Source organism: Tasmannia lanceolata, unplaced genomic scaffold (assembly GCF_043159265.1).
Source record: "Tasmannia lanceolata isolate RefF3 unplaced genomic scaffold, GAP_Taslan_0.1 ptg000016l, whole genome shotgun sequence".
Lineage (NCBI taxonomy): Eukaryota > Viridiplantae > Streptophyta > Magnoliopsida > Canellales > Winteraceae > Tasmannia > Tasmannia lanceolata.
Window position 1 is genome coordinate 17,145,382 of NW_027518693.1, and position 18,166 is coordinate 17,163,547.

The window sequence follows — 18,166 nt, forward strand, 5'->3', positions numbered from 1 at the left end:
AGTGCTGCCTGCTGCGTATTTGAGGTGCATTTGCAGATATCGCGTGTGCTGCTAGCGTTCCGCCGACTCTCTGTTGGTTCATTTTGAGATGAAGAGAAGACTAATGGAAGCATGCCATAGTTTTTACTATGTTTTTTTTTTTTTTCATAGTCAAAGAAGAAGTAGGGGCGTTTCTGTCATTTTCCTCACCCCCTTTTCCTGCCGTTTAAATTGGCCGCCATCCGGCTATTCCCCTCTAGTCTTCGTCGTCTATATTCACAACCCCGAAACCCAAGCATTCGTAGTCCCAAAAAAATGAAAAGAGGAAGCTCACTCGCTCTCCTTCTCCTTCTCTCCCTCACTTCTTTCTCTTTTCCATCCTCCTCTCAAAGCCATATTTCTTCAAACCCTAGCTCTCATCTTAATTTCGCAGAAAATCTCATCAGAGATCTCAATCTCTTACCAGGATTTCCAGAAATCGGAGGCGAGAAGGATTCTCTCGGCCCTCGCCTCGTAGAACGGAAGATAAATCTGGATATCCATGGAGATATCGGATCTAATGTCTCAGTAGAGGATCTAGGGCATCATGCTGGATATTATCGCCTCGAGAATACTCACAACGCCAGGTAAAATCCTACCGATTCTTCATAAATTGCTCTGGAATTAGAATTTGTGTACCCTTTTTTGAAAGTGTCGGAGGTTGCGTTTTTTTTTTTTTTTTCTAGTTTTCAGAAGACTTTGGCTTTTGGATTGGAAAATCAGAACATATGCTGAGAAACAACCAATTACTCCACAAGCTTAAAGCCGTTGGAGATGGCCTTATTTAATCTTTTATTCTCCAGGCTCATTTTTCTACATGCTTTACTTGCATTTGTATTTCATTTTGTACACTCCTTTAGGAAATCTCTCAGGTGTAACCCACCAACATCACCTTGTCTCTGACCTGCGATACAAATATTCAAAAGATTTATACTTAGCATTACTCATGAATATCTTATTGCAGATTTCAGCATGTAGGTCATGAATGTGATGCGCAAATGACTCAATGGACTCAGATAGTCTGGCTAGGTGTGCAACTCCGGTCGATTTTTGGGAATTCGAGTTGAGCTTTTACCTTAAAATTGGGTTGGGTTAAGGTTGATTCCAATTCATTTTTTACCAAAAGCTCAACCCACCCCTAAATCTGAGTCCAGTTCGGATGGGAATAAGATTAACGGGGCACCTAGGATGCTGTCCAATAACAATTTCAGAAAGTGAATGACCTATGAATCGATTAATTGAGCTGTTGTAGGCATACTCTGTTGTAGGATGGTCTCGTACAAGACATATAAGCAAACCCCCTCGACTCCTATTGACAACCTTAGACTGATTAATTGAGTTTGTCGGAAGGGTCTGATCCCAGCTAGATGTGTGATCTCTTGCAAGACAAATTCCGTAGATTTCTATTGACAACCCCGGTCTGCCCATCTGTCTGGGGTGAAACACAGATGAAAACTGCAACTTGGTCCCTGGCATCTTCCAAAGTGTCTTCCAAAAATAACCAACAAACTTGACATCTCTATCAGACTGTGGTGTTAGGTAGACCATGAAGACACACAACCTCCCTTAAGAAAAAACTTAGCCAATGGAGATATATCTGCAATTTTGTTCCATGGAATGAAATTGTGCCATCTTCGAAATTTTTTCTACAACAATAAAAGTAGAATTGTGGCCTCTAGTTGTCCTGGGTGGACCTAAGACAAAATCCATACTGATGTCTTACGACGGAGAATATGACACGGGTAATGGCTTATACAAGCTAATGTTTAGACGCTTTTGCTTGGGCATCTGGCAAGTGTGACACTGACTGATAATTTTGGGCACATCACGTTTGAGGCTAGGCCAGTAGAACACATCTTCAATCATGGCAATGGTCTTGTCTCTTTCAAAATAACCAGCTATCCCACTAGCATGAAGTTCCTAGATTACGAATTCTCAAACTAATGTAGCAGGGAAACTCAACTTCTTTCCTCGAAATAGATAACCCTCCCGAAGGGTAAAATCTGATTGAAACCCAGATTGACCCTCAAACAACTGTGAGTGGATTTTACTAAATTCTTAGCTTTCATGCATAGCCTCAAAATCCACAACCTTAACACTCATCGTGTTTAGGATTATGACTCTACTACCCAAGGCATGAGCTGTCTTGTTCTCAACACCAGTCTTGTGTTGTATACTCTTGAAGGAACTCAACCCATTTGACGAATTTAGCGCCAGATCCTTCTGAGTGTTTAGGTACCTAAGTGCTTGATGGTCATTATAGAGAACAGCTCCTGAGGTAACTAGTAATGACGCCAATAATGCAATGATTGAACAAATGCATATAATTCTTTCTCATACTTGCTATACTTCTGTTTCACATAATTTAATTTCTCACTAAAGAGTGTGAACTGATGACCCTGGCTGAGTACACCAATGCGTACTCCTATGGCATCACAAGCAACCTCAAAGATTTTGGAGAAATCTAGAAGGCGAACCACATGTGTTTCGTTTCTTGATTTTCTCAAAAGCTTTAGTGACAACTTTTATCAACATAAACTCTCATTTTCTAATGCAATTGGTAATAAGAGCCATAATGGTGCTAAAGCCACGAATAAATCGTTGTTAAAAGGTGGCTAATCCAGAGTTCTCTACTAAAAGGTAGCTAATCCATGGAAACTCCGTACTTCGTGAACATTCTCAGGTACAAACCATTCGTTGATGGCTCTTTCTCTGGGTCTGCTGGAAGCTTGCTACCCCTTGAGCTGACACAACGAAACAAATAAATACAATTTGGTGGTTCATGAAGGAACACTTTTTTAAATTCACACATAATTTCTCCAGCCTCAATACGATAAACACTTTCCTGAAGTGCATGAGATGTTCCTCCGGGGTTCGACTGTAGACGGGTATGTCTTCAAAATAGATGACCAAAAACTTTCGTATAAATGGCCTCGATACCTGTGTCATGATGCGCATGAAAGTGCTGGCGCATTGGTCAAGCCAAATGGCATGACCAACTACTCATATAGACCATCGTTCGTCTTGAAGGCAGAAACTAGGGGTGCAACTTGGGTCGGGTTGAACCCGAATTTGGGTTGGGTTGGGTTGGGTTTTTTTTTTAAATCGGGTTGGGTTGGGAAAAATCAACCCGAATTGGAAATCGGGTTGGGTCGGGTTGGGGTGTCGGGCAACCCGACCCGACTTGAAACTCGATTTCCAATTCCGATATGTGCTTAAATGTGCTTAAAACCCGATTTCAACTGAACACATTTCCCATTGAAGCTAGAAATGTGCTTAAATTTCAACATAAATTTATCCTTCAGTTCAGTTACAAAGAGTTTTTATATGGTGGATGCCTGTGTAGGAATGTGAGCAAAAAAAAAAAACAGTGGGGCCCACAAAAAACATGTGCATAAATTGGAAATCGGGTTGGGTCGGGTTGGGTTGGAAAAATGGGTTCCTCGGGTTGGCCTCAACCCGACCCAACCCGACCCGAGTTGCACCCCTAGTAGAAACTACCCTATAAAAAATCCAATCAACTCAACTCAACTAAGCCTTTGTCCCAAACTAGTTGGGGTTGGCCCCTATAAAAAATCCAATGATTCTATTAATTGCAGACAATAGGGGTGTAAACGAGCCGAGCTTGGCCAGGCTCGTTAAGCTCAAAGGCTCGGCTCGGCTCCGTCAGGCTCGGCCAGGCTCGCGAGCCTTATCGAGCTTGGGTTTGTCGAGCTTGGGTTATAAAGTTTCGACATGGCAAAGGTGGCTAGCAAAAGCAAATAAGAAAAAAAAAGTAATCATTACCAACAAAAAGTAAAATAGCTGAATTTATAAAGTTTAAAATGAAAAATTACCAAGAAAAGGTAGAAAGTTATGACAATTAAGAAAAAAATACCAACAAAAGGTAAAAAGTTATGACAATTACGGGAAAAATTTAATTTCACCCGAGAATTACAATTCCCGATTTTTCTCAAAAAAACACAACCGTTTGATACGCAACTGCCCTCAGTACGTTTTTGCAGATGATGTTGACATGACAACACCAATCTCATGATGAAATCTTTATGCCTCCAGCTGTTTCCCTTATTTTTTTCTTGGGACAGCTAACTGTATTATGTATTATATTTAGGACTATTCTTTTATACAAAAGTGGGTTTTCTTAACGAGCCTTAACGAGCCGAGCCGAGCCGAGCCTGGCCTAACTCGGGCTCGGCTCGTTAAGCTTAACGAGCCGGCTCGGCAAGCTTAACGAGCCGGCTCGGCTCGGCTCGGCTCGTTAAGGATTCGAGCCGAGCTTTTTTCGAGCCGAGCTCGAGCGAGCTTCCGAGCCCGAGCCAAAATTGACACCCTTAGCAGACAACCTTTGGTTATTTTGAAGTTTGTACGTACAAGGTGCCAGTCTATACTCAAGCAAAAATATGAAAAAATCACATTATGTATGCGAAACAAGAGCTATAGTAGTTGGCAGTATCATCTGTAATATAGCAAATCTCTTATGTTCTTTTGTTGTTTGAAATAGCCTTTTGTCATTTGCAGACTGTTCTATTCCTTCTATGAAAGTTCACATTTGTCTGTGTTGATGCTTTTATATGAGTGTATTTTGATATACCAGGTTTATTTTATTCTCATTCAAACATGAGTGAAAATTTCAACAGTTCTATCAATTAATGATTACCTTGTGAGCCTTAAGTAAGCCACTGCTGATGCTTTTGCACAAATATCTTTGGGTGCTATTTTGAAATTTGTGTATACGAAGGGTCAATATATATTCAACCAATGAAATGAGGAACTTACATTATATATTCGAAACAACACCTGTATGAGTTGACGTTGTCATCCTTATTTTGCCATCTCTCTTATGTTATTTTGCTATCTGAATTAGCCTTCTGTCATTTGCAGAATGTTCTATTTCTTCTTTGAATCCCGAGGTGATAGCAGTGATCCTGTTGTTCTTTGGTTGACTGGCGGTCCTGGTTGCAGCAGTGAATTGGCTCTTTTTTATGAAAATGGACCTTTCAATATTGCTGATAACATGTCTCTCACTTGGAATGACTATGGATGGGATATGGTACTGATTTATATACTTTAGTTTTGCTGTTATGTACATATGCAACAATTTCTTTGAGAGTTCTGGTTTGCTTGTCTTCTCTGAGAAGTGGAAAACTTGGCAGGGAAGTGGAAAGATGGCGATTTAAAGTGGGAAATGATATTTATGCCCCTTTTATGACCAGGGGTAAATATCACTTCCCTTTAAAGTTGAGGAGTTCTAAAATGAAGGACACCCTTGCAAAAAAAGGATGAAAGGGCGACCCCATTGGTGGCAAATCACCACAGTGCATTAAATGGGATGAAAAGTCAAAGAACATTAAATGCACTTTGGTGATTTATAACCAATGCGGCGCCTTTTCACCCTTTTTTTGCTAGGGCGCTCTTCACTTTAGAACTCTTCTTTAAAGTTATACATCAAAAGACAGATTTACCGTTGCCTTGGCGCAACGGTAAGGTTGCTTCATTGTGACCCAGTGGTCACGGGTTCGAGTCACGGAAACAGCCTCTCTGCAAAGAAGATGTAAGGTTGCGTACATCTAGCCCGCCCCAGACCCCACAATGGCGGGAGCCTCGTGCATTGGGCCGCCCTTTTTATTATTCAAAACATTGTGGTGAAACTAATGATTTGGTCATAATAAATTAATAATTTCATCATTGTGGACCGAACAACTTTAATGACTCATGGTTGCTTGCTGCATTTTACGTGTTTAGTGTGCGGGGCCAATTTTTTTTAATTTCCTTAAATGTATTTCCCAGGCTTCAAACCTCATTTTTGTCGACCAGCCCACTGGAACTGGCTTTAGTTATAGCACAGATGTGCGAGATATTCGTTTTGGTGAGAAGGGTGTTAGTAATGATGTGTATGACTTTTTGCAGGTAAAACACAGAAAAATAGATGAATACTTCAATTCTTTCTTCCTATATTTAAGAATATTAGTTACTTATTTTTGTATATTGCTTCTAGGCATTTTTTAAAGAGCATCCAAGTTACTCAACGAACGAGTTCTATATAACCGGAGAGTCATATGCAGGGCATTATATTCCTGCTGTTGCTGGCAGAGTTCATCAAGGCAACAAAGAGAAACTAGGGCTGCATATAAACTTAAAGGTAACAATAGAACCCTTTCCAATTACCTTCTTGCATTCCATAAAACAAGCATCTTGGGACGTGATATTTTTGTTTTCCCTCCATTTTCCATTTATAACAAATTAATTACATTGAATTGAATTTCTTAGTCAAACGTTTTTGCAGGGCTTTGCCATTGGTAATGGACTAACCAATCCTGCAATCCAGTACAAAGCATACACTGATTATGCATTGGAAATGGGTATAATCAAACAAAGTGATCATGATAGAATTGACAAGATATACCCAGTATGTGAACTGGGAATAAAGCTGTGTGGTAACTACTCTTTATCGTCAATACTTTTTATAAATTTTTAAATGCTAAATTTTTCGTAACAGTGAAGATTAAGACTCTATTGTGGTTCCCTAATAAAGACTTAGATTGAGTGTTTACTGGCAGGCTCTTCAGGGGTAGTGTCTTGCATTGCTTCTTTATTTGTATGTGAGTCCATTTTCAACTCTATTATGCTCCGTGTTGGTGATATGAATGTAAGTGCTCTCGTATTTTGAGTAGATTTCCTTTCTTTGTGTTGTTTGGGTTTGCAGAATGTAGAGGACATGCTATTTTCTTATTTTTCTAATTTTGTACTTTGTTTATTTATCTTCACAGTACTATGATATCCGAAAGAAATGTGAAGGTAGCCTTTGTTATGATTTCTCAAATATGGAGAAATTTCTTAACCAAAAGTCTGTGAGGGAAGCTCTTGGCGTTGGCAACAGGAAATTTGTGTCATGCAGCCCTCTTGTTTATGAAGCCATGTTAATGGACTGGATGAAGAATTTGGAAGTGGGTATTCCTTCTCTGATCGAAGATGGTATCAAGGTGCTCATATATGCTGGTGAATATGATCTCATATGCAACTGGTTGGGTGAGCCCTTTCTCTGGTTATGTATGCTCATTATTTTACCATATATTTTTATATTTTTCTACTGGAAATACAACCAAATGAAAACAACTAGGATTTCAAAGTTGCATTTACCATCTTCTGTGACCATGAGCTAAATTGTTATATTCATTGAAGTTACCTTATCTTTGCTTATGATGGCAATCACTTTCAAATATATGCATGCAAAGACAGTGAGAAGGTCTTCTGATTTTGCATTTTGGGACAATCCCTGACCAAGTTAATGGAAAACGAAACACTATAGGCTCTAAATACTTCCACCACTTGTCATCAGAGTTTCAGTCTTCCAAAAATCAAAGGTTAGAAGTAGAGATCGATTTGAACTCAAAATTGATATCTAGATGAGCCTACCAGATGGAGTGTTTGGTTTATAATTCCTATTTGAATTTTTTAAATAAACCCAAGTCTTCTAGTTAAGTTGACTTCGAGTTTTAGGCTGTTAATGAGTTGTTTCAGGTGTCAACTGAAGCTAGTGTCTTGTTGGAAGACATGCTAACTAGTATTGTATGCCACTCCTGGTTGCCTATTTAACAGATAATTGCTTTGAGAGACAGTTATTGGTGGGTTTTTCCATTGGCAAAGGCGCTATCTAATGGGAAAGCAGGGAAATCTCTCTCTCTCTCTCTCTCTCTCTCTCTCTCTCTCTCTCTCTCTCTCTCTCTCTCCCCTTATGTATATGAGAAATGATATTTCCACCCCTTTTTACTCATTCCAGCCCTTTTGTCTTTTACGTAATTTTTTTGAATGGCGTCTTTTACTTGATTTAAAGCTCTTGTTTGGGAAATGAAAAAAAATACCGTTTTTTGTTGTGGGGGTTTGCTTCCACGAATTGACAAATGAAAATTCTGGAATGGAAATAGGAGGGAGGGTTGTCCACATCGAGGCCATCACCATCTGACCATGGATAGTGTGGCCACAATTATTGAACAAGCGAGATGGTGACAACACATGGGAATGCGGTTTTACGAGGATGCAGTTTTACTTCCCATTACCATTCGTCCTCTTTCCATCCTCGCTAAAGCCACCACCATCCATTCTGTTTTTGGGTTCGAGAGTGGACTGTTCAGTTGCTAGGGTTTGGCAAGGATCAATGGGTTATAGCACAGAGGAATGCGGCCGAGGCTTGTTTGTGAAGAGATGATCAGGTACAAGCGATGACAAGGATTGAGAGTGGCGATTGGTGATGAGATGCTGACTGGCAAGCATGAGTCTATGAGCTGATAATGGTCATGTGATTGCTGATGGATGGTGATGGGAATGGGATTTTACAAGGATGGGATGATGTTGTAAATGGAACCAATTGAGTATCAATGGCGGTAGGTGCGGGCAGAGCTCTCTCTCTCTCTCTCTCTCTCTCTCTCTCTCTCTCTCGTGTGATTCAATTGTGTTTGGGTTGGTTTAAAAATAAGCCCCAAATCTGTGGTTACCTTCCCCTCTTACTATGACTACTTTTGGGAAACGGGTGAGATAGCGAGATATATACTCTCCTAAAGTAGTCAATGTTTGCAGATTCTTGTGTTATCTAAGATAGCATAGACAAAGCCGTGCTTTCTTCTTTTTTCAACTTTTCCTCGGTTCGTATGGAAACATTTGGGTTGTGAGTTTTTCTGAGTTTTGGGGATGTGATAGAGGTTGGTAGTTACACTATTATCATCAAAATCATAATCATCATAAGAGCAACTAAGGATCGGAATTACTTCGGGCCTTTCTTACTCAGATTTCCCTTCCGAAAAATGGAAGCATTCCTCAAGTGACAGATTCAGAGATTCAGACCCAAATTCGTGGTCTTCAACTTGCAAATGGGTATGAAAAATCAGTTATGAAAGATTGTACGACTAGGATGGTGCACTAATGGGGGCGAGCAAAGGTTATTGTAAGTGTGAGTGGGTAGAGACAATACTGATAGAGAGAAGAGAGAGATAAAAAAGAAATGGTAAAAGGGAATTGCAGTCATTTTACCAAAATATATAAAAAAGAAGGTGGTGAATAGAGGGGAAAAGTGGAAATATCATAAAGTGGTTTTCCAGAATGAGTTGATCAAATATTTGTGGGATGTGAACTCTGAGAGGATACTAAATGCTTGCCAAGTTATTCTCTTATGCACTTAATGGTGGTCTTTTCCAAGAATGAGGTTGGTCATGCAAGTGTTAGACTTGAACTACAAAACTTATGAACGTTAACATTAAAGTTTGAGATGAAGCCCTATTACACACTTTGTATGGGTGAAAAGAGGAAAATATGTGAGAGGCAGAGAATAGAAGAGGGGAAGAAGAAAAAAGGAAGAAAGGGAAACCGTGGGAAGTGAATTTACACTCCCATGTCCATTTCTTTTATTTTATTTAAGTTCCGTGAAGAGAAATTACAATATATGCCACTAGGGCCATACTCATGATGGGCTATATGACTCTATCCATTTAAAGTAAATAGACTGAAGTAAATGCTTAAGAAACACACCTGATTTTAGCTATACACACTAAAACATAAAGAGATGGGACCAACTCTAATTTAACCATCGAACACTTCCCTTCAACCTTGAGCATGGATAACTACATGCTTATCTTGAAACAAACACTTTCACACCGACTTTGGATGCATCACTTTTGAGTAGATATCAATCTCCTTCGGCACATAGTTTGTCTCTCTTCCAAAACTTCAAAAACAAGTAAAGCACTTGTTTCACGAATAGGACCTCCATCTACGAAAATCACCACGCAACAATAATGCACACCATGAAAGGAAGAGAAGGTACTAGAAGGCATGACCGCCAACATAAGTGGTGTAAGAATCACACAAATGACATAATTGCCACACAATAAATGGCATAACAGCCACATGGATAGCTCTTCAGCCTCAGTATGGCTTAGCGGCCATAATCGACAAGGAAAACATAGCCAAAACCCACATGCTTTACAACAACCTACAGATAGGCTCCAAAGTAGCTCACAGTAGTCCACACAAGGGCTACACAGTAATCTGAAACTGCCCACACAAAGTAGCAGCTCCACAGGGTGTAGCTGGTTCACGAACAAATGTCAAAGTAATCCGTAGACCTTCCTCATAGCATCTCTACAGGGTGTAGCAGGACAAATGAACATGTTTCCCAATAGTCCATACTTCACAAACATGCAATCCTCACACAACGTCTAAGCACTGATAAGGAGGCCAATAACCTCATGAACATGCAGTCCTTATGCAAGAAAGCATAGCTGTCCATCAAGGTACAGAAGTTCCATAAACGAGGATATATCAGTCGCTCTATCATGTGCACATCAACATGGCAATTCTTCCTTTTAGACTTTAATCCAACATGATGCTTTAGGGATAAATATCCATGAAGATCCCCACAAGGTGATTGTACACAAAGGTAGGTGATGGAGAAAGAGAAGAAAGAAAAACAAATCAGAGAAAAGAGGTGTAGAGAGATGGAAAGTGTAAAGAGAGAAGATGGAGAGATGAAATCTAGGGAGAGAGAGAGAGTAATTAAAAATAGAAATCTGCCCTTTTTTTTTGCTCTCCAACGTGACATATTAAAGAATCTGTCACGTTTCCTAAACTAGGGGGGTGCCCAAGGAGAGAAAAGGGGGTGGAAATGACTAACTTCTTTTTCTTTGTTTTCTTTGCTTCTTTGCTTCTTTGCTTCTTTATGTATATAAGGAAAGCTACCTTTCCTTTTATCACATGACACAGAGAAGGAGAAGGTTTTCTGGAAAAATTAGAAACCCTTTCTTTGGGTTTCTTCTCCCACGCACCGGATAGTGCATGGTGCTGCTCCAGCGGTGCAGAAGAGGGCGACAAAGGTAGGGTAGGGTTAGGGCTTCAATGGGAGAAGGGCGTAGGGTTATGAATCAATGGACTTTTGGGGCTGAATGTTAGGGAGAAATCTGAGACTAAACTTGAAGAAAGTATGGTAGGTTTTAGAGAAAGGGTTTGGGTCTATTTAGATGGGCTGAAACGAAGGTTGTTGGGCAGCTAATGGCAAGAATTAAGGTCTGTTTGGGATGGTGATTGGCTTTTGTGGGATGAAAATAAAAGACTGGTTTTAGGAGGAAAGGCTGGCTGTTAATCACAGAGGAAGGGACTGTTTTAGGCAAGGTTCTGTAAATCGTTATCGAATCGTAAATCACAAGATTCATTCAAATGTATATATATATATATATATATATATATATATATATATATATATATATATATATATATATATAGAGAGAGAGAGAGAGAGAGAGAGAGAGAGAGAATAGAGTTCCTGAGGGTGCCCTCATATAAGCTTATATGAGGTGACTCTCACAAAACATAAGGGGCCCACATTGTTAGGATGATCCGAAGCATTCATTTGAAAGGCCCCATCATAGATAGGTTGTGTACAAAAAATCAGCTCCATTGGATCATCCTAACCCCTCCAAAAGTGGGGGCGAAAATGGGCAGATTTGTGGACAAAACGTGTCTATCCATTTTTGCCTCCACTTTTGGAGGGGTTAGGATGATCCAATGGAGCTGATTTTTTGTACACACCCTATCTATGATGGGACCTTTCAAATGAATGCTTCGGATCATCCTAACAATGTGGGCCCCTTATGTTTTGTGAGAGCCACCTCATATAAGCTATATGAGGGCACCCTTAGGAACTTTATTCTCATATATATATATATATATATATATATATATATATATATATATATATATTAAAAAAATGCTATACTTTGAAAAGTTATAAACAAGTTAAAGAATAAAAAAGAACTAATTTTTCATCCAAAATCATTAATTCAAATAGACATTACCATGATTAGTCATTCAATATCGTAATATGAATTGTTTTCTAACAAACTTGACACATACTAATCATCTATTTCTCATCCAAACCCATGCATATTGGATAATAATCTTAAAAATAAAAAAAGACACAAGATCATATCAATTCTCAAAGTCTCGAACATAAAATGACAAATATCAGTCATAAAAGGCTGGAGTCTTTGATGTTGTCCTCATTATAGTCGTATCCCATCTCGATGTAATTAATGCCTTCAAGCATATGCAATTATGCATTGTGCTAGACTGATTTGATTCGTTCGAACTCTTCCTCTGTCTTCTTCCTTGCAATGAGAGGGATTTCGATGGCTTCTTGTAATGTATAAAGGAAATGAGGTCTTTTGAAATAAAGTCCAATTTTTTTTTGTACAAAACTTAATTTGGATAAATCGCATGAATCGTACTATTTAAGATCGAATTGTAAGATTCAATAGAAAATCGTAAGATTCATACAAATTAAAATTCAATCACGGGATTCAAATCATTTTGCATAGGATTTGATTTGAATCGTAAAATCGAATCGTAAATTGTAAGATTTTCAAAATAATGGTTTTAGGCATGGAAGTTGAGTTGATTTGGGGTTGTATGCAAGGATGTTGGGGACTGGTTTGTGGGCAATTTCTACATCCAAAACCTGAGAAGATTGAAAGGAACTTTGGCTGAAATTATCGCTTTGCTTGAAGGTCGTTCGCTGTGGGTGTTGTGGTGCAGTGGCTTGATGAAGGATTTATGGATTTCTGCAGGTGCAGATTTTCTCGGTGAAAACGTAAACTTTCGCTGTATTTTCTTGGATCTTTTGCTCTGATACCAAATTGATGTAGGTATGGGAAGAGAAATATAAGAAAGAGGAGAAAGAGAAGAATAGAAGAGGAAGCATAGGGGAAAAAGAGAAGAGGAAAGAAGAAGAGAACTAGAAATAGAAGAAGAGAAGAATTAGCGAGAAAATCTGTTTTCTATTCAATTAATCATCAAAACTTAAAATCCCTAATACATGAGGCCTATAAATAGGCAATTAAAATAAAACTCCATGGAAAATAAAAGCCCTAAAACTAAAGACATGTAAATAAAATCTCTAAAATCCTAATGGGCAATGGGCAATGGGCAAATATGCCACTTATTGGGCCTACAATCTGCATCAACTAGGTTAGGATTTTATGATTTTTGAAAGTAGGGTGATGTAGGCCAGGGAGAAAGGGGAGACAAGTCAAGAAGAAGAAGAGAAGAATTAGAGGGGAGAAAATCTGTATTCCAATCAATTAATCATCAAAAACTTATTAAAGTTCCATACATGAGGCCTATATAGGCAATAAAAATAAAATTCCATGGAAAATAAAAGCCCTAAAACTAAACCATGAAAAGAAAATCCTAGAAACTAAATAACATGGAAAATAAATCTCAAAAATCCTAATGAGCAAAGATGCCTCTTATTGGGCCTACAATCTGCATCATAGGGCTATGTGGTTTTGAGGCTTAGAGATGTTTGAACGATTGGGGGATGAAGCTTAGGGACTCAACTGGAAGAGATGATTAACAAAGATTATTCAAAGTTAATATAAGGTTAGTGAATAGAAGGCAGAGAGGAAAGAGTACAGTTCTAGACCTTTTAGGATTTAGATCTTGGACAAGATCTAGACACGCTCTGATACAGTGTTAAAAGTTAATGATGGAACCCAAATGCACACTTTGTATGCAGGAAAGGAGGATAATATGTGCGAGGAAGAGAAGAGGAGAGGAGGAAGAAAAAGGAAGAAGGAAAAATCATGGGTAGAGAAGTAATACTCCCACGTCTCATCTCTTTCATTATATAGGTCCTATGAAAATAATTACAAAATATGTCACTAGGGCCATCATAATGATGGGCCCTATCTACTTAAAAGTAAATAAAATGAAGAAAATTGTTTAAAAACACACCTAAGCATAGGTAGACACAAGAATAATTACAGCAACTTGAGGTTCTAGTTTGGGGTCATACGGTGTAACTTGAACTTGGTGGTTCTCTTAGCTGTTTCCAAAGAGCCCATATGACCTGTTTTAAAGTTGAAGAATCTGATGAAAGACTTGGGAATAATATTCAAGGATGGATTCCATTTTTTGTCATGAGGAAGTTTGATTCCATGATTTGAGTGATAAGCAGCCAAAGAACTAGCAAAAGTGGGGGGAGAGAATTGCCATAAGAGATACTACAAAGCATGCTTGAAACTGCCTTTGTTGTTCAAGCATTTTGCCTCATACTGAAGGAACTGTTTCCAAAGAGGAATAGTGGTGCATGCCTCTAATTGTCTCTATTTTGTAGGAGAAGGGAGTCGTGATACACCTATCCAAACTTATAAACAAAATAGTTTTTGTTATGAATCTAGAAGTAGTTGCATTGAGTGGTTCAATGCATGTGTATCATCCACTCATCCTCATGTGATGAAGTTTGAATTCAACATATTTGACATGTATAACGCATCTCCCAGGAATAGAAGATCGACCGAATGAACCAGGTTTTGAGCTGACATGGAGAATTTTTGCAGAAGTATAGAAGCAAGTAAAGAATTTTTGCAAATAACCACAGTATTGACCAAAGCAGGACAAAGAGGGCATTTCCAACTCCTCCAAGGCCAAGTGGGCCTTACAAGACCCTAGAAACCCTTAAAAGGGGTATCAAGTAGAGCAACAAGAAGAATTAGAGTTAAAATTGTCTTGCGACAAGTTTGACTTAATCAAACTATTGCAAGTTGATTTTTCCTCAATTTGGATTTTCATTAGGAGAGAGAGAGAGAGAGAGAGAGAGAGAGAGAGAGAGAGAGAGAGAGAGAGAGAGAGAGAGAGAGAGGTGCACTTGATGATGTCGCGAGATTTGTTTTTTATTTTGGAAATCTACTTAATTGTTATGAGCTTTAAGTAATTTGAGATTTAGAGTTAATCAGAAAGTTTCCTAGTTGGTTTAGTCTAAGGTAAGGAGTCCTAGTCAATTGAATTAGTTTCTATTTAGGTTTGTTGCTTTTGTTAATAAAGTAGTTTGTAGGCTGGTTTCTAATTTTGTTTTAAAGTCAATGAGTTCTAGTAAAGTTACTTCTCTAGTCTGGTCCAACTTGAGTTCTAGGATGGGAGAGTTTATTAAAGGGGTGTTGCATTTGTATTCCAATTGGCAGAGAATCCACATGACAATTTTGGAATCTTCGGGAAGTAGAGTCTATAAATTGTAGGCCTTACAGCCATCGTTTGATGTTGATTGAATGATACGAAAATATTTTGCCAAGTGCTTATTTTTGTGGTGATCAATCCTAGGTGTGATTCCATGGGAAATGGTAGAGGTGTGAATACCTAGTCTTTATCTTCTCTACTTTCATTTTTTTTTCTATTTGTCTTCTTATTCTCTTCACGAGATGAGAATTTCTGCACACTAAATCCTGGGCTGTTATAGCTTTGGATCCAATCCTAGTCGATCTCCCCTACCCCTTGATCCAATGGACCGATTGACCTTAAATTTGTGCTTTTTCTATTCTCTACTCGAGGAATATTACCTCATAAATCTAACCCAATCCAACGGCTGGATTGATTTTAATTCATGGGAAAGCCCTCTCTTTTGATATCGTCACGCAGTTGAAATTTTCTGATCGAGTTTCTCTTGATTGTCTTCGTCCTAGTTGCTTAAATTTCCTACCATTAGCCTTCTTGAACTCTTTCATATTTTTTTTGTCTTCGGTCTAACGACTCATGTAACTAGTATTTTAGAGTAGAAGGTAATAATGAAATATAAATAATATGTTGATGACTAATTGGCATTATCTTCTCGGTACAGGGAACTTCAGATGGGTGAACTCCATGGAATGGTCTGGTCAGCAGATGTTTGTTGGAGCTCCAATGGAACCATTCACCGTGGATGATAAGGAAGCAGGATTGTTAAAAACTTATGGCCCTCTCAGTTTCCTCAAGGTGAGTTTCTTCTTCGCACATTATTTTCTCCTTCTAAAAACTCGATTTGAGCTTTGTTGTCTCTTTCTAAATACACAATTTGAGCTTTGCTTTCTCTTTCTAAAAACTCAATTTGAGTTTTCCATGAACTCACTGAGTTGATTCCTCTGAGGTTCGGATCAAATTAGAAGAGTTATGCCAATTCTTCTAAAACCCAAAAAAGAAATCAGGCTACTAATAAGCTTCTATGCTAACAAAATTCAATTGAGTAAGAGTCAACTCAAATTTAGGCAAATTTATTTTTGGGTTTCAAAACATTGTTTTCTCTGAGTTTTGTGCGACCATAAAATCCTTACCAAGTTGAAGGGAAAGTTCTATAAGACAGCTGTGAGGCTAGCCATGCTGTACGGCTCAGAATGTTTGGCCACCAAGAAGCAGCATGTGCATAAGATGAGTAGCGGAGATGCGAATGCTTAGATGGATGTGCAGCCACACAAGGTTAAATAGAATTAAAAATGAAGACATTCAGAAAAAGGTAGGGGTGGCACCAATTGAGGAGAAGATGAGAGAGCACCGCTTAAGATGGTTTGGACATATCCAACGTAGGCCTTTGGATGCTCCGGTGATGGAGTAAAAAGAGGTAGGGACATACCGAAAACAACTTGCGTAGAAACAGTGAGGAAAGACTTGATAGCTAGGAACATAACAGAGAACATGACATTGGATAGGATAGAATGGAAGAAAATGATCCACGTAGAAGAACCCAATTAGAACCAGGATTAGAGCCGGGTAGATTCCTTTCACCTTCTTCATGAAATTTTTCTAAAGGATTCATTTTTCCGACCCCAACTAGTTTGGGACAAAGGCTGAGTTGAGTTGAGTTGAGTTGAGAAAACATTGTCTTCTCTAAGCTTTCTTCAGTCGAGATTTATATATCCATATCTGACACATCATGGGTCCAGAATTACAACTATCGAGTTTAGCATTTCCTTTCGTGAATGATTAAATAGACAAGTGATGCCACCAACAAAATTGTTTACTTTTACCTTGCATGCCCTTAGGTACATGATGCTGGTCACATGGTTCCTATGGACCAGCCAAAGGCTGCATTGGAGATGCTGAAGAGGTGGACACAAGGAAGCTTGGGTGAAACTGGAAATATCTCCTTGTCTGCAGACATGTAAATATGGTAACCTCCGAAAAAAAATCTTGGCTCTGTTAAATATTTGCCATATTAACATTAGCTACCTCAGCCAGTTCTCATATAGAACCAGTTTTGTTGCATTTAAAAAAAAACATGAAAATTTGGAGATAATTATCCATTGATGTCTATTAGCTTTGCATTTCATGCATATTCTTACTGGTTGATACATAGAAATAAAAAAGTCATAACCAAGAAAGAAAAAGTTGATGGGTTTTTAAAATAATGAAACCAATATGTCCTTTGATTTTCATTTCCACCCTGGGAAAGCAGACAAAGGGAGCCATCAGAATTTTAGGTCAAGGAAGAGGAGGAATAAAAAAAAAAGCTTATGATGAGCATCTATCCGAGTCGATCATTTCCAAGATCTAATTCGAGTTTTGCAATGTAGGAGAATGAAATCTATGGTTGGGAGATGGGTTTGCACTGGTTTAAAGACGTAAAAGAAAGGAAACAAGTAAGGATAAATAAAAATTAGGAGAATAAAAAAACAGATATTAAGAAAAAGAGGAATGCTAAAGGCGGGGGTGGTATTCTGATTCCACCTCAGTAGGAATGAATTTTTTATTGAATTCTAATTATTATTATTTTTTTAATTTTTTTCCATTCCGTTTTTAATGTAATCAGAATAGGAATTAGAATAGGTTACCAATTCCGATTCCTGATTCCGGCAATCCAAATGCAACTATAACATCATTTGGCCGGCCTTACATGCAGAAGTGGGGCCAAAATATGTTTTTTTTAGGGAGGACTTTGTTGCAAGTATTCTCCAATGAAAAAAGAACAAGAAATTGTCGCTTGTGTGCCAAGCCGACTCCAACTAGTTTGTCTAGTTCGGACAAAGGCTTAGTTGAGTTGAGTTGAGTTGGTGGACAACCACGAATACTTCCCAAGAAAAGACATTTTAATGAAAATTGGACTTGCATCCTACTGTAACAAATACAAATGCTTAGCCATCCTTCCATGTTTTTGTTGTAAAAAGTTAACAGAAAAGATGGACATGTTGGGCAACCATGAATTTTTTTTTCATGAAAATTTTAGTTTTTCATTTGATGAGAGAGGAATGGGGCGGATTGGAGAAGTAGAGATTTGAGAGGGCACATGCTAGAACAACATGAAAAACAAGGAAACAAAAAATTCCACTCAAGATATTGTTGATTTTTCCTTGTTTTTTAAGGTACT

The 18,166-nt window shown here is 38.5% G+C and overlaps 1 protein-coding gene across 1 annotated transcript; it reads left to right on the forward strand.

The window, feature by feature from the left end:
• The first annotated feature begins 221 nt into the window (after positions 1–221).
• Positions 222–17,113, forward strand: LOC143849090 (serine carboxypeptidase-like). The gene is made up of 9 exons (XM_077358144.1): positions 222–605; positions 4,900–5,068; positions 5,806–5,925; positions 6,014–6,157; positions 6,302–6,452; positions 6,576–6,664; positions 6,786–7,044; positions 15,671–15,804; positions 16,845–17,113. The coding sequence occupies exons 1-9, from the start codon at positions 295–297 to the stop codon at positions 16,965–16,967; spliced, it is 1,500 nt and encodes a 499-aa protein (XP_077214259.1). The 5' UTR covers positions 222–294; the 3' UTR covers positions 16,968–17,113.
• The last annotated feature ends 1,053 nt before the right edge of the window (positions 17,114–18,166 follow it).

Coding starts and splice junctions, on each gene's coding strand:
- LOC143849090 (XM_077358144.1), top strand. CDS start 295: ATGAAAAGAGGAAGCTCACTCGCTCTCCTTCTCCTTCTCTCCCTCACT. Junction 606..4,899: donor GAGAATACTCACAACGCCAG/GTAAAATCCTAC, acceptor TGTCATTTGCAG/AATGTTCTATTTCTTCTTTG. Junction 6,665..6,785: donor TCCGTGTTGGTGATATGAAT/GTAAGTGCTCTC, acceptor TTATCTTCACAG/TACTATGATATCCGAAAGAA.